The 16,525-nt window shown below is 48.4% G+C and overlaps 1 protein-coding gene across 2 annotated transcripts in view; it reads right to left on the bottom strand.

The window, feature by feature from the left end:
- The window catches only part of CACNG2 (calcium voltage-gated channel auxiliary subunit gamma 2), a 53,277-nt gene extending 36,921 nt beyond the window's left edge, over nucleotides 1–16,356 (bottom strand). The window contains exons 1-2 of one of the 2 annotated variants that reach the window (XM_005231079.3): nucleotides 15,708–15,821; nucleotides 15,019–15,164 (exon numbers count right to left, since the gene is read on the bottom strand). In XM_005231079.3, coding sequence (XP_005231136.1) covers nucleotides 15,019–15,160 — 142 coding nt within the window. In that variant the 5' untranslated portion in view covers nucleotides 15,161–15,164; nucleotides 15,708–15,821. Of the gene's footprint in view, nucleotides 1–15,018 lie in introns of both variants that reach the window. The other variant, XM_005231078.3, reaches the window with a different exon arrangement.
- Nucleotides 16,357–16,525: the final 169 nt, after the last annotated feature.

Raw genomic sequence — 16,525 nt, 5'->3', positions numbered from 1 at the left:
GACAGCTTCAAGGTGCATAGCAAACTGCCCACTAAGATCGCTAATGTGTTGGCGTATGTCAGCAAGAGCATAGATATAGGGCTACCTTCAAATTCATTCCAGTTGTTTCACCCCAATTAGTAGAAAAAAACCAGCAAAGAATTTTGCTTAAATTCCATCTGAAGACATTCTGTATGTAGGGGAAATCCTGGATGACATAAGTTCAGGGACATGTGAATGTGACAGTAGTTTAAGACTCTTTTCTCCTCCTCTGTCATTGTGGACTGAGTATAATCCAGACATGCTGGAAGATCTAGTCCACATGTGAAGGACAGCCAACAGCATCTGTCATGAACTAGACTGGTTCAATAGTATTGTCTCAATCCTCATAATAGACTTAATTTTTCCTATTAGAGCCTCAGTTTCCCTTACACCTTTAGCATGTCCCTTGGTCTAACATCCATGAGGTCCCAGCTCACTTCCTTCCCTACATGAAAATGAAATCTTTCCTCAGCCGTGGGCTTTATCACAAGTCCCCACTCATTTTGCTGCTGTACAATTAAAACCCAGATTATCCCTCATTCCCTCTCACCATCTTCCTAAGCTAATACCCTGGTGTTATTCTCATAACAGCATGTAGAGATGTGAACTGATCTGCCTCCCTTCTTGTCATCTTCCCTCACATATCCAACTCAGTTCCCAGGGTCCGGTTTTGTACAACTATGAACGTTTATTCTTGAAAATTGATCACTGGCCTGGAGGCTAAATGTTTGTTATCCAGAAAAAAAAGGGATGACATTACAATTATTCTTATTTTAGGTCCTGAAAAGGGCAGGAAGTCCTACTACATTAGCAGTGAAAAGAACAAGGGTGGCTCAAGAGGGTCTTGGCAGGTTCATAAAGCCACACAATTTGAAAGCAAAGTCCACATGTGATCACCTATCAACAATTTATCAATAGCTCAGTGATTAAAAACAAAGCTCTTTCACTTCATTAAACACATTCAGTGCCGTTTGCTCTACATTCCAAATGGCTGAACTGATGTTCCAATGCAGCCTATTTTTAGTATTTCTGATTAGTTCATTATTTGGGAAAAGCTACTGACTGTGTATCTGTTGCAGAGATCTAATTCTTCATGTGGATCCCAAAGAAGAGCAGGGATTTATCTAGGTCTTAAGAATCTGTCTGGATGTGGGTTCAACCTCTGTCCCTGCTGTGGTGCAGCTCAGAGAAGTGATGGCCATGGAGCTTTCCTCTCCTTGAGTCCTTCCCTTTGTTTTTGTTACAGGGAGGAAGCCATGTAACATATTACACCTTTTTCCAAGAAAACTAAGATCAAGAATGACAGAAAACTAGCAGTCTCAGTGAGAATTGAACAAGATACTTAAAATAAGTGATCTCTTGGGTGTCTGAGTAAATTACCACCTCCAGATCAGATTTTATTTATTTTCAGAACAAACTATTTCTTTGCTGATAAATCGTGCAGTTTTGTCATGAATCCAATGAATTTTCACTGGTAAGTGACAACCCTAGAGACGGAAGTGGCCATGTATCCCCAGGGCAGATGCCACATGGACAAAACCATTACAGCATTGCCTCTTCAGCAAGCTTCAGCCCTCATGTGAAAGGACAGGATCCGCAGGTCACATGGAGATTAGTCTCTGTGTCCTTCAGCCCTGCCTGCTAAGACTGCAAAAGAGAAATCCAGCTGTGATGGCATCTTCTGGCTCCAGATTTCTCAAGCACTTGGAGACACATCTGGGACCAAGCTTCCTTCCAGAACCCCAGGTAATATGGTACCCCTCCTATTGGAATGGAATGAGATGTGATCGTTCATTCCTTTCAGACCACCTGTGGTTACCAGGTACGGGGTAGACCCCCTCCAATCACATAGGGATGTCCATATGGGGATACAGGAATTAGATTTGGACTGAGAGCTGAGAAGGGCTCTCACTATAAGTCTCCATGGCACAATGTGATGTGACCTTGCACAGGGCTTGGAAGCAGCACACCTGAGTAAGCGCTGCATCCTGACAGCTCTCAGACACACTGCTAATTTGCCTGTGCAGAGCACCATGCTTGAGTAGCCATTAGGGCTTGAAATACTGAAGCTAGCTTGCTCAGAGTTACTTGGGTATCTCCTTCCAGCACTGCCTGGCACTGGGCAGACGTGCTCTGTTCTGCATTCTGCTCTGCCTGGAGAAGGAGATGAGGTCGGTTATAGGTGTAACTTACTCTTACTGATGTCAAAAGCAACAATGCAGAAACCAGTTCTACATTTTTGCTGCCTTCTGCTTTGCTGCCTTTCATATGTCATTTGTCATCTTAGATTGTCACTTCTTTGATGTAGGGACAACAACTTTTGTGTATGCGCAGCGTCTAGCATAAAGGTGTTTCCACCTTACATGAAACGTTTTGGTGCAGCCCCAATGGTACAACGGCAATAAAAGGTGAAATACTCAGAAACCCTCTGCCAAAGAGTAGCAGCCAGAGAGGAGCATTAAGTTTTGGTCCTCCTGCTTTACCGAAGATAGTCTGGCCAAACCATGGGTTCTCTGCCATGAAAACTGTACCCCAGGCCTCCGGAAGAAAGACTAACTCATGTTCTTACCAGCTGTGAGACCAGCAGAGAGCCTCAGTGTAGGAGGTGGCCATGTCTGCCTTGAGTTGCTTATATAGATAGATTTCTTGGCATCACCAAGTTGGGACAAAAATGTTATACTCAGCTCATTTGATGCTTCCTCTCCCCAGCTTTCCTTTATCACACTTCACTGCATGGAGCTGTGACCACCAGTCACATTTTCCAAGCTGCTGCAGGTCCATCATTTGTTGGTTGGTGTGATTGGTCCTGCCCTGTCTATGTGTGTCTAAACCCTAAACATGGGCTGCAGCAGGAGGGAGGGAGAAAAGGCCTTTAGGGGTGGCAGGTGCTGGCATCAGACAGGTGAAAATCTGTCCCATTCCACAAGGCAGAGAAGAAGGATGAGGAGGTCCGTCTCTCCATCCATCAGCTCCAGCGGATATTCCTTCTTCTCTCAGCAATCCAAGCCTCTTGAGCCTCCGAGTCCCAGGGTTTCTCCTGACTCATCCTTCTCTTTCAGACCTTATTTCTCCACTATCTCCTCCCAGTACTCACACTGCATTCCTATTACCCCTTCTCCATGCCATGCTGTGGCCAGGTTCTGGGTCCCCTTTGCCTAGTGTTTCCTTCTGGCCAGCTGTGCTTTCCTGCTGCCACAGACCCTTCCAGCCCCAGCCATTCCCCTGTTTCCAGCATGCAGAGGTGCTCTGCTCTACAGCTGAGTCAGTCTACTCCCAGAAACAACCTATCCCTTCAGTTTCTGCGGAAGAGCATAAATCCTCCCTGGCCCTAGTGCCTTTACATCCTCACAATGCTCTTTCTCACAGTCTTGCCTTGCTCTGAATGCTTTCCCCCTCGCTGTTCCTGTAAATGTGGGCCAAGCTGTAATGATGCAGCACACAGAAAAAACACCTTTCTCCTGTGATCTTAGACAGCCCTTGGAATTAATTCCTCGAAAGCCGTTCTTGGCCTTTCTGTGTTATGCTTTTCTGTGAACACATGGACAAAGCGATGATTGAGGAGGGGAAGAATGGAGTGATGATTGGGCAAGAGTGGTGCAATGATTAGGTGGTCACCTGAAATTTAGGAAAATTGTCAATCCCATGCTTTTCCTGTGTGCTGTGCTGCTGTTTGTGCTGCAGTTGACTCGGCAGGGTAGACATATTAGTTTCTCTGTTGCTCCCTTTCCCAACAGCAAAACAGCTGCACTGCTCTGCTCTGCTCTTGGCAGTAGTTTCCTTTGAGACTGTTGAGTACGGTTGCAATGGAGGTGTCTCAGCTAGAGCACACTGCAGCATTCAGCTCCAATTAATCTCCAACACCAAGCCTGTTCACAGCCGCTCCGTTACGCCAAACCCCTGCACTTCATGATAGGTGACTTCTCTGTAATCCTCCCGATTTCTTCCCAAATTCCCCTCCTGTTGAAATTTTATGTGAATTTTCTCTTCCTTGGGAGGAATACATAGTTCCTACTTTTGAAGACACAAGGGGAGCAGGAGAGATTTAAACAGCTCCTCTCCATGACTGGAAGTTTTCGGGGTCTAGCCCACTGTACATTCCTTCCCAGCCTGGAAGAGATGAAGGAACCTAGCCCTGGTTATTTCTTGAGGGAGCAGCAAACATGTCGCCACTTCTGTTATTTTACAGGTCAACACACAATTTCTCTTTGTGCTGCATACACTGAGATGATAGGGCTCCAGGCAGGCAAATTATTTGAGGAATATCTGGGACAGAAGCTTCTACACCAAACTCTAGCACATACACACACACCCCATGCCAAAAGCACACTGCAGAGGTGCCCTGAAGCAGGCTGGAGGGGATAGGAGCCTGGAGATAGCCATTCCTGGGCCTTTTCTCTCCCATCAGCTGCATTTCCATAGTGTGTTTGGGATCTCTGTCTCTCACTCAGTGGTTCCCTCTGGACACCAGCTCATCTTGCTCTCCCCCAAATACTCTAAACCAACTCTTTCACCCTGCCTACAATGTTCCCACTGTCTGTGGTCAAGTATGAACTCCCAAATGCAGAAAAGCCAACCATCCTGTGGTCATGTCATTCAGTAAAACTTCATAGTTGCTTCAACCTATTCACTGTACTTTATTTTACCTCTCAAGCACCATTCTTTAGTCTCTGAATATTTGATTTCTGTTTCCCTTCCCCCTGTCTTCATGCAGGTTGACATTCTTTTCTCCTCGAGTCCTTTCAGGCGCTGCTGATCTTGAAGTTCCCCAATTACAACCACTTTTCTTGTGATGGTGACACCTTAAGAGACAACAGCAGCTGCCTATAAAGGGCCTCTGCCATCTGTTTCCTCTGCCACTTCTTTGAGACAGTTCTAGCTATATACAGAAAAATATTTATCACAGTTCATTCACTCCCTCACTCAAAAATGAGCAAGAGAAAAATGTTCTTTCATGATTCTGCCACTGCCCTTCAAAAATCCATGACCCTCAGACTAAGGAAAAGGGCAATGCTTGAATCTAAAAGGAAGCAGCAGAAATTCTTGATGATTGATCCCTTGACACCCTGTACTCTGAAGGCAGTTCTGTGGGGCATCTGCCTTTGGAAATGACTCCTCATGGCTGCCTGAAAGGCAAAAGTCAGACCCAGGCCACTTCATCTCAACCACCAAGCTTTCATACTGACTCTATCTGAAGGGAGATGCACATGTGCACGTGTGCACAGACACACCCATGAAACACACTTAGTTGCCAGTTCTTTTCCGCCACCTCTCCAAAGAGGCTAAATGGGATGGGATCAAGGGGAGTAAGTAGCTCCTACCCAGGAAGACTATGGGCTAGAAATGTAAAGGGAAGAGAAGAAACATCATCAGGGGTGAGGGCTAGGGGGGAAAATGGCAGACATGAGAGATGATGTGCAGAAAAAGGTAAGAAAAGAAACAATGAATTCTGAAAGGGTATGATGGAGGAAATGGAGAAAAATTGAAATCAAGAATGAAAAGAAAAATTGAAATTAAGAAATAAAAGTATGAGGCAACCTCTTCAGGAGAAAATAAAGCTCCAGGAACAGGCTCTTAGAAATTTACTGGTTACAATGGACAGGTCACAGTAAGGTTGCAGGAGGCAGCAAATAGGGCTGGATCAAAAGTCATTTGATTGACAGTGCTTGGTTTATGATACTGAATGAGCATGACCATAAACCTGGAGAATATTCAGTGTTCAATTGTGATCCATTGCACTGCAGCCACACTGGTGGTATAAACAAGACCTGAAGAAAGGAGTTCTCTGAGCGATAGCAAATTTAAGAATGAAATGTAGTTATGAAGCAGTGGGAGGAGAAAAAGAAAACAGACACTAAAAAAAAAAAATCATGTTCAGGAGGAGAATGAAAACTGAGAAACAGGAAGAGAAAAATCAGAAAGGGATAGAAAATCCAGGGGACGGAGGTGGGTAGTGTTATTCTTTATTTGACAGAATGTATACTTTATACAACAAGCTAAATCGGAAATTTATAGTTGTTTGCTTCTAGCAAAAACACACATCAGAGAAATTCCTACCCATGGATAGCATGGTTCTGCCTTCTCAAGTTTTTGTATACCATCCTCATTTTCTGTTTTTCACAGCTAGCAGGTAGGAGTATATGCTCTGGGGGAATAGGAGGTGTAGGATAAAGTCCATATGCTTCTCTGGGGAGTTATAGATTTGATAGGAAGCTAGTATAAAAACTTCAGCAGCCTGTGCCACAGAAACAGAACTGGATTTCACCTATCCTGCTGGGCTTGGTATGAAAACTCTGATGGTGTACTTTGGAATTTTATGGGAGAGCTTTTCTGTAAGACCAAGAGGATAAATGGAGCTGGGAGACAGAAAGCTGTCAGAAAATAAAAAATATTCAATGAAAGACAGAAATGCAGAAAGAAGAAAAAGAGAAAGATGAATACCGGGGGTTCATGATCACCTCTGCCATTTTACACGCTCACCGATCCAGGGTGAGGAGCCCGTAAGAGGATTTTTGCCCCACAGGGAGGGCAGCCAGGTTGAATTTTTCTAATAAGGGTGAAAGATGATGAAAATGGAAGTAGTTAAAGAAGGAACTGCTGGACTGGATGAACAGCTGGCAAAAATAAATGCAGAATCTCATTAACTTTGGGGCTGTTGCCCCACACTGGAAGTGAATTTAGCCCCTGGTTTGTTGGGTATGGCACTGGCAAAGTGGGGACACACGGTGGCTTTGGAGACATGGTTGTTTAAAGCATGCACAGCCCTTCCTCAGCCTCATTCTCCCCTTGTCTGCACCGACAGCGTAAGCAGCATGGCTCCATCCGAGTCAGTGAGGCTGCATTAGTGCAAACAAGGGGAGAATTGGGCCTTCATCTCTTGTGCATAGAAACACTACAGTATTGTACGTCATCAGATGCCAGTTCAGTAATCACTTCCACAGATACAAGAGGAAAGAGACAACCTTGTTTCTAATTTAGTCATGATAACATCAAAGAGACCCAAAGCCTATTGCTTTCTGGGAAGCAGGGACTTCAACAATAATAATTCTTTGCACATATATAGCCCCTTCATCGCTAAGTACTTACTTTACACCCTGGGATGTGAAGAAGAAGGACTCCACTTAATTCCATATGCTCTTAATTGCTCTCTGTCTCAGATCCTTCCTAGCAAAATATGATAGAAATACCTAAACTCACTGGTAATTTGTCAAATTAGAGCAGTCATTGACACCAGCAGAAACACAGGCCTAGTTTGCATCTTACATCGCATCTGCATAGCATAGCACCTAGAAACAAAAGAAATGCCAGACTAAGTAAATCTGAGCTCTGTTTAATCCCTGACAAATGTTTCAGGGAAGAGGCAACAACCACATGGCAGTCAGATAGGGGATAGACTGCCCTTGTGAAATGTTATCCTAGTTTTTTATGGCGACTGGCTTAATTGCTGAATTACAAAACACCCAAAATGCTGTTCACATCCATTAGGAGGACGCTTAATTTTCGTGAACTCTGTCGTAAATGCTCACTTACTTGCTAAATGTTGTTAAAATCTTGGCCATGGGAGCTCCAGTGGCAATGAGTTCCACAGCCCTGATACACATCTAATGAGAAAGCTTTAACTGGGTCTCCGGTGACTCACGTCAGGTCCTCTTGTCTGTGTGTTACAAAATGGGGAAATCAAGAGCTACTGATCCATCTTCTCTAGCCCATTCATTATTCAATACAATCCAATCATTTTCCTTTTCATTCACCTTCTTTTCCAGGCAAGCACATCTAATCTTGCAGGCTGCCTTCATACACACGGCCTTTCCTACTCCTCCTCATCCCTGTCCCCTTTTTATGAGCCCTCTTCTGACTTTTCAGCCCCACCACCTTGGATGGCCCTTGCTCCTCAACTCTCTGCTGTCCCCTCACTCTAATCCTTATGCCTGGGGACTTGCTGGTGGTGGGTTTTCTGTCTACAGCCATGTGCTGCACTGGGCCACTAGCAGCAATATCCCTGTTTCTGGCATTCAGTGAGCTGCCATGGTTCATGCAGAGCCCTGCACGGTACACAGTCCCCCTTTTCCCACCAGCCAGCAGTACCCTCTGAGCTGACTCACTGAGGTTCATTCAGCTGATCATCACGATCCACTGGGCCTGGAGACCCCAGCCCCATTCACCTCACCCCCTCAGGAGCTCCTGAGAATCTGAGAGAAAATCATCCCCCTGTAAACAGTTTGAAAAGGATGGCTGCTTGCTGAGACACTTCTTCCTGACAACCAGAGATCCTTCACTGTAGTGCACAACAACTGCCCTAGGGTTATGGCTACAGAGACCCTTATTTTCCATTTGGATCCTGGCCTGATCCATGTCTGAGGGTTGCCAGGGAGGGTATTTAGGGCTGCCACGAGCTCCTTCCAGCCCAGTTGCTGGCTGCATGCAGATGAGCCAGCTCATCAGCTGAGCTGCCAGTGAGCCCTCCGGCCATGGGAGGTTGGAGGCAGCAAAGTGGAGAGATGTTGGCTTGACCACGGGCAACAAGCAATGAGGGGAACGGAAGGAGGGGCTTGGGTCTCACCCCCCTCAGAAGCAGCCAGGCTGCCCTGGGGGCAAAAGAAGACAGTGACAGCAACTGGTGTCATACGTTGCTTCAAGGAAGGGGGACACTGGCCGGAGACAGGAGGAGAGGGAGAGCCACAGAGGGGTTGGAAAAGAGTTGCTTTAGAGCATAAAGGCAACACAGCTCCAAAGCAATAGGGTCCTTCAGCTGGCGGGAATGACTGTTCGTGAGATGGGGGAAAGCCAGGGGGAGTGACTGTGTGTGAGACAGGGGAAAGCCGGGGGAAATGATGGCAGAGAGGAGGGGAAAGAGGACAGAGAGATGAGACGGCGGGAGCAAAGGAGACAGAGAAGAGCAAGGACAAGATAATGTAACAGAAGAAAGAGCAAGGGGGGATGGGCTTCAGAGAACTTGGAGAGAAACAGGGAGAAATAATGAAGGAGAAGCTGCATTTGAGAGAAAGCAGGGAAGAGACATGAAGATGAAAGAGAAAAATAAAGAGGAAAAACAGTGGAGAGAAAAAAGAACATGCCCTGTTCTTTTGGATGGATAGAATGAGTCAAAGATGGAGGGCAAGAAAAAAGCTGGGGATACAGGCAAGGGGAAATTAACTTTTAGGTGTATTGTATTTACAACACGGTCTGGGTATGCCTGACCCGTTCTGCGCTCTGTTTCCCCTGTTGGGCAGCTGTCACCCTGTGATGGGGTCTGTGCGGGGAGGAGATGGGGTGAGAGCCCCGCTGCTAACCTATTCCCCAGGCAGCAGCCCCCTTCCCTCCCTGAGAGCCCCCTGCAAGGGGGAAGGTTTCGTGCCCGTGGAAGGCAGCAGCACATCCCCTGTCAGGGAGTGCAATATGGAAGGGAGAAGCAGCGCAGAATGGAGCATCGAGGGCTCCCCCTGGGATAAACCGGGTATGCTTGATTGGGAATCTGCTCTTAAAACAGGGGCAGGGGGCAGAGCCATCTGAGAGCCTGAAATGTTCCCTGCTCCCCCCGGCAACCTCCTCGACACTGCTTTGGAATTAAATAAATAAGGAGATTCTGCTGTCAAACCTCAGCGGTCCTCCTTCCCCAGAACTCTTGCTTAGATTGTACCAAACCACAGCGAAGTGAGACAGGGGCTCAGTGGGCTGCGTGGGGAAAGGGATGGGTTAAAGAGAAAACATTGGATAGGAATAGCTCCTGGTCTCCCTGGCAAAGAGACATTTGTTCTATCTCTGTGTAATTTCTTTATACATTACTGCTGCCACACTGCATCTCCATGTCCCTCCCACTGCATTTCGCTCTCACTCTCTTCAGCAAGGCAATTTCTGGTGCATTTCAGGACAATATTAACCCATTCCTATTTCACTATCAGTAGGAAGATTTATAATTTAAAAGCAATTTGAAAATTGGTGCTAGCAACTCAGTGAGGAGGAACGGCATTTCCCTGTGAAATCTTACAGCGGAACTGAGCTTGCTGGTCTCAGCCTCTCAGATCGATCCCTGCCTTCTCGGTATCTTACAGTCCAGGTGTGAATTTGAGCTGAGAGGAGAACCAAACCCACCCAGGTCTGTGACCCTGAGTTATTCTCCCTCACCATCCACCACCCCACTTTTAAAGATCCTTTGTCTTCCTCTTCATCCAAGGCCTGTCCAGCTCTGCAGCGTCCTTCTTCCCGGCAGATGCAACACCAGCAGCAATCAGCTATGTGCCGGGACATTGCCTCCTGCTGCATCTCAGGGCTGTGCTAGGCTGCTCCTGGTCCTGAACCGCGAAGACATGCAGACCCTGACATAACCTACTGCTACTTTAATTCTGTGTTCAGAAAAGCCCCTGGATTAGGACAGCAAGAGTCAGGGGAATGGACCCCAGTAGATTTGTGGACCCTCGGAAACGACGGCAGGCAATTTTGCAGCACAAACCTAGGGACACTGACAGGAATGAAGGGTAAAAGAAAAGAAACTGGGAAAGGTAAGAGGGAAGTTAAGGAAAAAACCACTCATAAGATGAGTGTGAAAGGAAAGGTGGCCCAGGAGCAAACAGCAGTGGGATAAGGCAGGGCAAGGAAGCAACGCAGCGCCAGAATTGTCTGGCAGAAGCATGTCCACTGCCTGTGCCCTGCCTCACTTTGCTGTCAGCTTTTCATTTTTGCAAACACTGGAACTGCACTTAACTCTCATGTACTGTTCAGATATAACAAGCTGGAAAGGGAACAGATCAGCTCATTAATTTTCCTTGGGAAGGGTCTCTAGGCAGGAATTATTTTCTGCACCAACATCCGTTCAATTACTTGCCTTCACACCCGTCAGATCTACAGGGATGTCTAACCCCATGTGCATCACTCATGCCTGCCTGCCCTGGACTCTTCTCTCCCTCCTTCTCAGCATAAAAGCCTCCCAGACCTATCCCTTTCCTAATAATAATGACAACATGACAAAACCAATAACCTACAGATATAAAATACATTTCATTTGCTTGCTTCATAAGACCTTGATAAGACATCGTTGCTCACTTTTTGAGATTCTGTAGGAGATCTGCAGGAGCTAATGAAAGAATTAGACAAGGCGTCACTCATAATAAAAAGTGGTTTTAAAGCATTTGGTGCCAAGAAGGAATTAGGCTGGAAGATCTGCAGCCATTTCGAAGTTGTAAGAGGTGTAGTATCCATGTGTGGCATGAGCTTGCAGATCTCAGTTGCTTGGTGCACATGTGTGTTTTCTGCCTACACAGTTAAAGAGCTGAGAAAGGCCATTTTTCTTCAAGGGCAAAGATTTTTGAATGGACTGGGGACATGTTTGGGCAACCCCAAAGTCTGAAAAAGAATTATCTCAAGGAAAATTAGGAAAAAAATCAGACGTGTGATCTGCAGTAATGTGAACTGACATCACCTTTCTGCTTTAGCCTTACCATGGAGCAGGGGCTCATTGTAGGACACAAGAACGGGGGGAAAGAAATCCTGATAGAAGAGGAATACCCCACTTCTCTTTGGAGCAGTACAAAGATCTGAAAATGCTGACTGAAAGTCTGCAGTGGGGAACAGAATGACTGAAAATAAGGGAACCTGAAAATTGGAAGCCTGGGGACCAAATTCTCCAAGAAGAACAACTTGCAATTCTGACCACAGTGTATCTGTGTGTACAGCCTGAGACCAAGTCCCCACATCCATTTTTGCTACTGGATATCTTGGCCAAGAAGCAAAAAGACAGTTTAGCACAAAACAAGAACACGAGAAGTCCACCATCTCTGACAGTCTACAGCATTGACTAATGCCAGCATTCCTCCACATCCCCAGAAATGAAGGCAACCTCATCAGAGGCTTTGTACCAGTAGCAGGAGGCAGTTTGGGCTCCTTCTTTGATTATTTCTTGTTACAAAGCCTCCTGCCCTCCACTACCTCCCCCCACCCTATAGACTGCCCTGACATGCACCTCAGGCAGTAGAAACAAGTCTGTCCCACACCCTGTCAGGTGCCTTTGCCACACCTTGGGCAGGGTGTGAGCACAGTCCAAGGATTTTGCCCTTTTTACAGCCTCCTAGGACCAAGCCCTTTCCTCCACAAATCTCCCACTCTCCATATCATGGGGCAAAGGAGCCTTTGCTGCACGTTTCTCCCTCCTGCTCACCAGCAGGAAGCTTTCAGCACAGAGACTGAGTCAACCAGGGACACCTTTCTGATTCCTTCTACCGAGAAAGAAAATAACCCCCGCTAGGTTATCAGACATCACAGTAAGAGGCCTGCTGTTCAGGGGCTGTTGGGGATATTTGGCTGTGCTGTCCTGGGAGCAAGAGAGAGCCAGTCACCAGCCCATGCAGGTCGTGGGGCTGAGCGAAGCCAAGCAGAGGCATCCCGGCAGTGGCGGTGCCAGACCTGTGCCGTGCCACCCCACGAGGCAAACCCATGCCTGGGTCCTGCTCGGCATGTGGCCATAGGGCTGGTTTTGCCTGCTGCTGAGATGCTCTTGCTACTGAGCCTTTATCCAAGTTGTGGTGCAACCTGTGTCCTCAGGCTAGAGACTCGGCACTGGGCTCCACTCCTGTGTGGTGCATTGCACCCTCCTGCCCTGCTCACCAGTTCTGCCCGGTGTCCAGGGCATGGAGGAATTGGCCAGCCCAACTCTCACATGGCTGGGGCAAGTGGGAGCACCCTGCCAGGGCCATGCAGCTTGCGCTCAGGCTGCATTTCACACCCCTTGTGCAGGGCTGTGTTTTGAGCACACTGGAGAGCATCAGCGGGGAGGGCAGGGGGCTGGGCTGGCAGCACAGCACTGGGGGGGCTGGGGGCACCTCAGAGCTTTTAATTGGAAGCATCCTGGCACATTCCTTGGCCGTGCAAGCCACTTCTCCACAGTGCCTGTGGGGTCCTGTCAGATGTAAAGGAGAAGGAGCCCCAAGCTCCTCCGATCTGACAAACCTCACCCGCCTCTTCCTCCTCCCCCTCAGACCGAGTCCCTCTGGGTACGGCTCTGTGGGCAGATAGACATGATCTGAATTCACTGCCTCTCCTGGCTGGGGTCCTCACACCTCCTGTCTCCACCCCAGCCTCCCTCCGCCCTCCAGCTTGGGGACACGGCTCAGGAAGGGAGTTCTTCCCTGCAGCTTCCCTTCCCCGCATGGCTTTGCATTTGGGCTTTTTTTTTTTTTCCTCCCCTTCCCTCTCTCATTAATTTTTAATTAAGGAGATGTCTCCTTCCCTGGTTGTAATGAATAGCTGTGTGAAAGGCTTTTCATTTTTTATTAATATATACCTCTATATATTTATCTATTCAGAGGAAATGTGTGCGTGTGTGTGAGCGAGTGTGTTTAAAACATCCCCCATTAATTTACCGCTATTGATTTTCTGGCGTGGAGACAGCATATAGTATTCAGCATAGAGCTCCTCTGCAGGATATGTTAAAAGGCAGCAGTTTGGGTTGACAAAGGGCACTAAATGCAGTATGCGTCAAATAGACCATCGCTCAATGAAGTCACTTAGCTATTCAAAACATGTCCAGCCATCACTCAACCGTTTGCACCAAGAATGGGGGGGAAATTCGCGCTTCTTCCCGGACACAACCATTTCCAAACAGCAGCTTTAGCTTGCTTTGGTGAGAGACATCAGTACATACATAGTTTATTCCCCCCTCCCCCCTGTCTTCTATCTCCCAGTGCTGGTCTTAGAAAATCAGTTCTGCGGTACCCACTCCCCGTTCTCTCCCATCTGGGAGCTCCAGGCACACCCAGCTCTGGTGGACACTGACAGATACAGACATTATCCCTGGATGTCCATAAACCCCCGGCAGCCCACCCTCCAGCTGGGAGCTGATTCATAAACAGGGCTTTTACAATGGGCTGTAATGTGCGCTCCTGTGCTCTCACTCTCCTCGCTACGTGTGTAACATAAACCACGCATTTACATCGGTTGCCCCTGTCCCTCCAGCACAGGCTGAAGACCACCTCCCCAGCCCACATGCACGCCAATCGCAGTACTGAGCAACACATATTTAAAAGCGAATCACTGGCCCCTCTTTTCTTTCCCCCTCCCTTAGGAACGTCTGATTCCAGAAGTTGGCTGCAGCGGTGTCTCTTCTGCCATCAGACATGTCACTGAGTTGCTGTTCAGTTTCACCACATCAGACTTAGGCTGATTTTTCCATTCAGAGACTTGTTTATTTTTAGCCTCTACCATAAACCTTAAAAAAAAAAAAAAAAGAAAAAAAAAAAAAAGCGCCCCAAACAAAAACCCACCCCCCCAACAACAAACAGACAGGGGAAAAATCCCAGCCCCAAACCAAAACAATCAGCCACCGACTAGACCCCCCTGCACCCAGCCCAGAGAGATGTGGTTGCTTATAGACATTACGAAATGCTCTGAACTCTGCTCGAGATGACTGGAATTGTTAGATTTAGTGTATGAGGCATTTTGGACATAACAGGGTTGCTTCCCTTTCTTTTTCCCTCCTAAAGCGAAGTAATAATTGCATCCAAAACGCTTTGCAGTCACCCCCTCCCCACCTCACTCCTCACTCCCAGTCTTGTCTTTGCAAATAAGCTGTTTGCAAAGAGAGCAATTATTTCACTCTCTGGTTGCAGCCAGAGCACAGCAATAATACAGCATTTTGGCATTGCTTTCCCAGGCAATACAAACAAGCTGAAGACAGGCAGACCTCACGGCTGCTTTTTGAAAGGGTCTCTCAGTGTTTTTGTCACACACACATCATTCCAGTTAGAGGGGGGAAGTGAATTTTTGGGAAGGAGTGTAGGGGGGAGGGTGGGGAAGAGGAAGGGAGAAGGGAACAGAGAAGAGAATGTTTTGCCTGCCTTCTTGCCTCTGTGCCCTAAGTAACTGAGCCCACCACTCTCGATCCACGGTGAAGGGAATGAAGTGAGAAAATGGTGGAATGTGGAGGGATTTATTTGGGGGGGTGGGGAGGTGGGGTAGAGACGTGGGGTGGTGGGAGAGGAAAGGGGGTGTGTGTGGAGATCCAGAATCAAATACCTTCCAGGCAGCAGGTTCTCCATAATCCAGAATGGGTCATGACTTCCTCGTTCTTTTTGCTGGTTTCGTTCTCACTGACAGTTTTAGTCTTGCAAACCCCTCTGGAGTAAAGCCAGTAGTCGGTCCCCACAGCTATGGTCATCAGGCTGAAGGCAGCGAAAGCACCAACGGTGGTTAAAAGCATCTGAACACCTCTGTCAAAGAGCCCCATAATTCTTCATTATACAAATACCCAACCGCCTTCTGATTCTTGGGGTGTGTGTGTTTAATAAAATAAAAGAATAATAATTCCGACTAATAATATAATGGGTATATATAGAGAGATAGATATCAAAAAAGGGAGGTAAGAAAGCCCACGGAAAAGAGTGTAAATTAGAAAGACCACACGGGAAGAGGCTTGCCTTTTAAATCGGAAACGTTCTGGTTGAAATATAAAAAAAGGAAAAAGGAAAAAGAAAAAAAAAGAGAGAGAAAAGAACCAAGAAAAACCAAACAAATAAAGAGAGAACCCCCCCCAAAATGAGACGCCTTAATCCCTTTTTCTAAAATTCTGGTCTCCAGTTTCCATATGTAATGGCTAATTTGGAGATGGCTTCCACAGTGAACAGGGGAGCAGCAGCAGCATCCTCAACACAATCTCTCATTATCTGGACCTAGACAGTTAGAGACTGTAAGAGCAGAGATGCAACCTTCAGTCTTCTTGCTTAGCTCTGCAGCCTGCGCCATGAAAATCCTTTTCCTTCCCAGTTATCTTCCTTGGGTTTTTATTTTTTTTTTTCCCGGCAGCGGCAGTTGCTCCAATCCTCTCTCACTTTTTCTCGCTCGCTTCTCCTTCCTTTCGCTCGCTCCTACCACCAAGCCAGACTGCCCAGTATACTGTAAGCCCTTGATTTCAGCTGAACAGGTGCCGAGGTCTTGCCTCCCATGGCTTTTCCACACAGCCGCGGCGCTCGCTCCCGGCGGAGGTGGGCGAGGAGAGAGGGGGGCTTCTGGGGGTGGGGGGAGGAGGGGGACGGGCGCGGCGCCCCTCCCGGGCGGGGGGCGCGGAGCGGAGCCCGGCTGCGGCACCCCCTGCCCCGCGGCGGCCCCCGGCGGCTCCCGGGCCCCGCTACTGCATCAAGGCGGCGGCGGCGGCGGCGCGGCGCTGGACGGCTCCCCGGCGGCGGCGGGCGGCGGTGCTGAAGGACAGCTCCCGGGCGGCGGCGCGGGAGGCGCGCTGCCGGGCCCCCGGCGCTGCAGGACCGCTGCCGGGCGGCGGTGCGGGAGGCGCCCGGCGGCCCGCCGCGCTGAAGGACAGCTCCCCTGCCCGCGCCGCCCGCCCTGCCCGCGCCGCCCGCGCCCCAGCATCCGCGGGCGGCGGCCGCCCTCCTCCGCGCTGCGCGGGCAGGCGGGCAGGGAGGGGCGGGGGCGGCCTCCCCCTCCCTGCGCCTCGCCCGCCCTGCCGGCCCCGGGCAGGCTCGCTCCCCGCCGGCGGCCGCGGAGCCGGGGGAAGGCGCAGCTGGGGCTC

Source organism: Falco peregrinus, chromosome 6, assembly GCF_023634155.1.
Source record: "Falco peregrinus isolate bFalPer1 chromosome 6, bFalPer1.pri, whole genome shotgun sequence".
NCBI classification, from domain to species: Eukaryota; Metazoa; Chordata; class Aves; order Falconiformes; family Falconidae; genus Falco; species Falco peregrinus.
This window is presented reverse-complemented; position numbering and strand designations above follow the sequence as displayed.